We start from the raw sequence: 5831 nt of genomic DNA on the forward strand, positions 1-5831 counted from the left end.
ATGGCCCCCGCCTGCTGTCCTGCCGGAGCCCTGATGCTCGCGTACGCGGGCCTGCTGGCCGCCGCCGCGGGCCTCGGCTCCCCAGAGCCCGGCGAGCCCTCGGGGAGCCGCGCCCGCGAAGAGCCGCCTCCCGGGAACGAGCTGCCCGCGGGGTCGGCCGCCAGCCCGCAGGTAAGACGCCGCCCGACTACTCGCCCGGGCCCCAGCGCCCCAGAGACCTCCGGGCCTCAGCTTCCCCACCCGGAGCCCGCACCTCCTGAGCTCCAGGGCGCCCCGGAGGCGGAGGGCGCTTGCTTCCGGGGCGGTGGGGAGCGCGGCGCCGCGAGCGGGGACCTGGGCTGGCTTGGGTGTCCTCCTTTGTGAAGTGGGCAGAAAAACGTTTAGCTTGCGGGGCAGGCCCAGGAGGTCTGGTCGCCACCTCACTGCACCTCCCCACGGGCGCCTTAAGGCCAGCCGTGACCTTGGCTTTTGGGGTTGTTCTTTGGCATTGAAGCAAAGTTCTACCAGACCGGGGGAAATGCCTTTTCTTTGGGGACTTCTGCGTTGGGAAGTGAGTAAAGTGTAAATAACTTCATTCTCCTGAAATGGGAAGAACGTATTTGTAAAAGTGTGAGCAAGTTACTGACCACCACCGCACCCCACCCCTGCCCCCAATCTGTTTGGTGCAAGTCTCTCTGGAAAACAAAAACTGCCTTCCTGCCGGCTGGGGAGGGTGCAGGGGAGAAAGGGGTGGGGTGCCGGGCCCCCAGTGACGTGTGATTTCTGGCTCAGCCTGCTTCTTCCTTCCCTTGCTACACAAAAGGGTGCTCAGGTTGGAGGAGGCTGGGGAATTGGGGCCTTCAGAGGGGCCCTCAGTGTGGGTGGGGCCTTTCAGACAGGGAGGCGAGGGCCGTCGGGGAAAGAGCTTTGAGTTTCTTTTTTCTGAAGATGCCTGTGGGCAGTGCAAAGAGCAGAGCCTTGCTGGGACCTCAAGCCTGCACCTCTGCTCTCAGCATCACTCTGGGAACCGTGATGCCTCCACTAAAGAACACCCCCATTAAAGACAGGTGGAGGTGTCGGCCAGCCCTGCCTGCCCCCTGGGAAGGGCCTCCCCGAAGCCCTCGTTCCCATCACCTCCGGCCACTTCCCATGGACTGAAGGCAAACCCTACCCAGCCAGCCAACCACAACCCCTGGGGGGCAGGGTTGCCAGATGTTGGGCTGTGGTGGCCAGGAAGCAGAGGGGGCTTCACGTGCTTCCAGGTGGGGTTCTGGCCTTGGACCCTCCTTGGGTCCATGGAGGCTCCTTTCTGAGAGCCCCTGGAGGCTGGAGACTTTAGTCGGCCAGGGCAGTTGCCAGATACCCACCCATACTGCTGCAGGCCCATCTCCCAGATCCCCAGACCAACGTGGTCCCACCTGTTTCAGTTCCCCAAACCAAACTGGGGTCTGAGTCCTTCCACAGGCTACTGGTCCAGCTGGAGGGCCAGTGTGGCACACCATCCAGCCCATGTAGAATCCTCCTGCCACGTGTTTCCACTGAGGGCAGCGTGAGGCCGTGAAGTGAGGCCACAGGTCCTGGTGTCCGTGGAGAGGAAGCAGTCGGGGGGTGCCTCGCGGGGCCCAGCACCCAGGGAGATGTGGGGAAGCCCCAGGCACTCTGAGGCCTTTCCGAGGCTTCCCAGGCTCCTCCATCACAGAAGCCCGTCCCCATCACAGCACACTGGCTCCTGATGGGAAGCCCCAGATCCTTGCAGAGGGGCTGCCAGACCACTGAGTCTGCCTCTGACGAAAGGGCCTGGTGGCTCCAAGATCCCAGGGTCCTTCCATCAGTCACCGGAGTCGGCACCCATGACCTCATCTAAGCCCTCTGGAGCCAATTTCCGTCCCAGCTGGCAGCACTGCCTGGAGCTCATACTGTGCGAGGCCCACTGCCCGGAGGGCCAAGGGCCTCTCCCTGCAAGGTACCTCCTGGAACTCTCCTCCATGTCAGGACTAGTCAGAACGCACCATGAAGGCGAATGGACATTTCTGGAACCATCACTGTCCTTGCTTAGGTCACGCATCTCAGAAGTCCTGAGGCAGATGAGTGGTGTCACATGCCGTGCAGGCGCCTGGAGTCATATCTCAGTGCTGGACACCCCCCTACCCCGGTCCCCCTAACCGCACTGGACTGTAGGCTTCACATCCCTGAGGGCTGAAATTGGCCTCCCTGGAACTTCGGACCATCGGGCTTGGTCGGGGGGCCTGCTGGTAGTCGGGGGCCCCTGCCTGAGCACCCGTGGAGCCGGTGGTCTGATTCTCCAACTCCCAGGAAGGTGCATTCACTGCAGCTCCCGGGACGGAAGCCGGGGCAGGCCTGGTGGCCCAGCAGAGCCCGATTCCCACGCACCCGTGCCCAGGGGCCTCTTCTCCCGCAAAGTCCAGGCTGTGGAGTGGCCTGTTCCCCAGGGGTCGTCCTCCGCGGGGCTGAGGGCCGGGGCTGTGCTGTCTTGGAGGGCGCAGTGATGGGCCCGAGGCTGCCGGAGGCCAGTCCTGCACAGTGACCTCCTGCAAAGCGTCAGGGGAGGCAGACCAGCTGATGGCCGCCACGTTCCAGGAGCCCCCCGTGGAGCAAGTGCGCGGCATCGATCCGCGAGATGCCTGGATGCTCTTCGTGAGGCAGAGTGACAAGGGCGCCAACGGCAAGAAGGGGAGCAGAGGCAAAGCCAAGAAGTTGAAGGTGAGCCCTGGAGCCCCAGCCAGTGTTGCGTGTGTGTGTGTGTGTGTGTGTGTGTGTGTGTCCTGGTGTGTGTGTGTGTGTCGTGTGGTGTGTGTGTGTGTGGTGTGGGGTGTGTGTGTGTGTCGGGGGGGGCTCTGGTGGGTGTGTGCGTATGTGCACACACGTGTCCGTGTATGTGTGTGTCTGGGAGGACCCCCGGTCCTGGTGGGACGGTCCAGCCATAGAATGCAATGTGTGTGTGTCCTGGGGTGTGTGTGTGTGTGTCCTGGGGTGTGTGTGTGTGTCCTGGGGTGTGTGTGTGTGTGTGTGTGTGTCCTGTGTGTGTGTGTGTGTCCTGGTGTGTGTGTCCTCGGGGGGGTGTGTGTGTGTGTCCGGGGGTGTGTGTGTGTGTCCGGGGGTGTGTGTGTGTGTCCGGGGGTGTGTGTGTGTGTCCGGGGGTGTGTGTGTGTGTCCGGGGGTGTGTGTGTGTGTCCGGGGGTGTGTGTGTGTGTCCGGGGGTGTGTGTGTGTGTCCGGGGGTGTGTGTGTGTGTCCGGGGGTGTGTGTGTGTGTCCTGGGGGTGTGTCTTGGGGGTGTGTGTGTGTGGGTCCTGGGGGTGTGTCTTGGGGGTGTGTGTGTGTGTGTCCTGGGTGTGTGTGTCTTGGGTGCGTGTGTGGGGGTGTGTGTGTGTGAGCCCCCACCCACGGGCCTTTCCCCAAACCCCCAGTCCACCACCACCACCCCACACCCCTCACTGGCTCCCCCTGGACACCCTGAGCAGTTCCGACAAGCAGAGACCCTCACCCTTGGGCCAGAGGGCACAGAACTGTCAAGCTGGGGCCTAGTGACCCTGAGTTTGGGGCCTGTTCCAACCATTTACCCTGCACGCCTGGAATGCCAGGCAGCCTCACTGGCTCCCCGCTTTCTCTCCCCTCTGCATCCTGGCACGGGAGGCCTGGTTTGGCCTGGTAGGGCCGTCAGGGACCAAGCTGGAGGGGCCTACAGGCGGGCTGGGGTGGCACGGTCTGGTTCCTAGTGGCTGGGGGACATGGGGGCCCTGGCAGCTGCTGGCCCCCACTCTCATTCAGCCTGGCAGGGACCTGGCACCTGGTCCTGATGGCTGACTCTTACCTTGAGCCCCGAAGAGGGCTGTGTCCCCTGGGGTGAGCACTCTGGTCACGGCTGTGCTGCCCATGCTGAGTTCGGGCCTCACCCTGCCCCAGATCTGACCCAGTGACCGAGTGCCGGGCTCTGAGCCTGAGGCAGCCGGGCTGCTGGGCTGTCACCATGGCCTGACCCGTCACCCCCGACGCTGAGCTGGGGGCTCCCCCAGGCTCCTCCTTGCAGGGGACTTCCTTGCTCCTGGGTGGGTACCAACCCAGCCCAGTGAGGGCTCCTTGAGGACCCCAGGCCCCGATGCTGGGCCAGGCACAGGGAGGGCTTGCCAGCTGCTGCCGAGACAGACCTTGAGAGTCGAAAGCAGCCTGGCGTGTTCCTCCCTCCCCTTTTCCCTCCATCAGGAAATCCAGCCCCGGGGCTGGGCTGCAGCCCTCTGCTTCCCCGTTTGTGCACTTTCCTCCCCCCAGCCCTGCCCCCAGGGGCCCCACCACCCTGAGGCCCTGTGCCTGCAGCTTTCACTGCCTCGTCAGGCGAATCGGAGGCCCTGGAGGCTGACCTCCACCCCAGGGGTCAAAGCAGGACCCCCCCCCCCCGCCCTTGCCAGGCTCAGTGGCAAGAGCTGGCAGAGGGGGTGCCCGTGGTCCCCAGCCTGCCTGTTCAGATGTCTTCACCGTCAAGCTTCTCTTTCAGCTCGGTCTGCCAGGTCCCCCAGGGCCCCCCGGCCCCCAGGGCCTCCCGGGCCCCATCACCCCACCTGAGGTCCTGCTGAAAGAGTTCCAGCTGCTGCTGAAAGGTAGGGAGGGGCACCCACCCCACCCACCGCACCCCCGGTGTGAGCGGGGCCGGGGAGGGCATCCTGGAGGAGCTGAGGTGGACTAGACCTTTGTCTGTTGACCGGCATCCCAAGGAGGCTTCTGCTCTGGTGCTGGCCTGGGTCAAGACCGTGGGTCGGGAGATTGCGGGGGAGGTGGGAGGAGCGTGGTGAGGAGGTGGCTTCCAGAGGAAGGTGGACTTGGCCACTCGGTGTTCAGCAGGGGCCTGGGGACCAGCATCCATGCCCCACCTGCGAGTCCGGTGAGCCTAGCAAAGGCTGAGAGATCTAAGCCCGTGCCCCCCAGGTGGGGACTGTCAGGGGCGGCTCAGGGCCCCGTAAGCTTGTAAAGTGCTCCTCTGATCCCCGCAGAGACACCAGGGAGATCGGAGGCTCAGCGCAGTAACACAGGCCCCCTTCTACCCCCTGATCACCTGTGCCCCCGCCTCTTCTCCTGACAGATCTCTGCCGCCGGCCTCAGAGCCGCATGGGAGGGCACCAGGAGGCCGCCCTCACAGGGCAAGGAGGATGGTGTCTGGGGGCAGCACAGGGAGGAGGATGGGGCAGCCGCTGGAGGCCGCAGGCGGAGAGAGCAGCGCTGAGTGGGGCTCCGGCACCGAGGGCGGTGTCCCTGCACTGTGGCCAGCTGCCGAGTCGCAGCTCACGCTATTGACTAGATAATGTCATTGTGAAGAGCTAGAGTCTCTCTCCCCCTTCAATTTAACGTACTGTTCATTTAAATAGGCCAGCTTCAGCGGCTGAAGAACCTCCATATTATGTGCAATAGAGCTGCAAAATTATTTATTTATACCCAACTTCGTTTCAAAAATGACCAGTCTGGCTTAAACTATTGCATTCCCTGATACAACAAAAATGTAAACAGAGAAGAAACAGCAGCGGGAAGGGGGAAGAAGCGGTAGGACAGGCAGGTGAAGCAGGAGAACGAGGGTCCTGGGTGAATCAGCCCTGAGCTTCCCGGTAGCCAAAGCGTGAAAGGAAACAGGTGCAGCCGCAGGATCAGGAGGCAGTTTCCGAAGACCCGCCAGGCCCGACTGCGTGCGCCCGGCGCGCGGTTCCGGGGTAACCGGTAATGGTCCCCCGCGCTCTCAGCAGCGCCCGGGTTTGGGGAAGGGGTCCGGGCGGGACACGGAAGGGCGAGCGAGGTGGTCCCAGCGCGGCCACCGCTCGCTCTGTGCCAGGCGCGGTGCGCACACGCGAGTGCG

The 5831-nt window shown here is 63.7% G+C and overlaps 1 protein-coding gene across 1 annotated transcript in view; it reads left to right on the plus strand.

Annotated features, from left to right (window-relative positions):
* ERFE (erythroferrone) overlaps positions 1-5831 on the plus strand; it is an 8249-nt gene continuing 2418 nt past the window's right edge. The window contains exons 1-5 of the mRNA XM_024752787.1: positions 1-171; positions 2578-2700; positions 4488-4590; positions 5070-5127; positions 5591-5688. Of these exons, the coding sequence (XP_024608555.1) occupies positions 1-171; positions 2578-2700; positions 4488-4590; positions 5070-5127; positions 5591-5688 (553 nt within the window). The remainder of the gene's footprint in view (positions 172-2577; positions 2701-4487; positions 4591-5069; positions 5128-5590; positions 5689-5831) is intronic.

The sequence above is a fragment of the Neophocaena asiaeorientalis genome, unplaced genomic scaffold (assembly GCF_003031525.2).
Source record: "Neophocaena asiaeorientalis asiaeorientalis breed wild unplaced genomic scaffold, Neophocaena_asiaeorientalis_V1.1 scaffold294, whole genome shotgun sequence".
Taxonomy (NCBI): domain Eukaryota; kingdom Metazoa; phylum Chordata; class Mammalia; order Artiodactyla; family Phocoenidae; genus Neophocaena; species Neophocaena asiaeorientalis.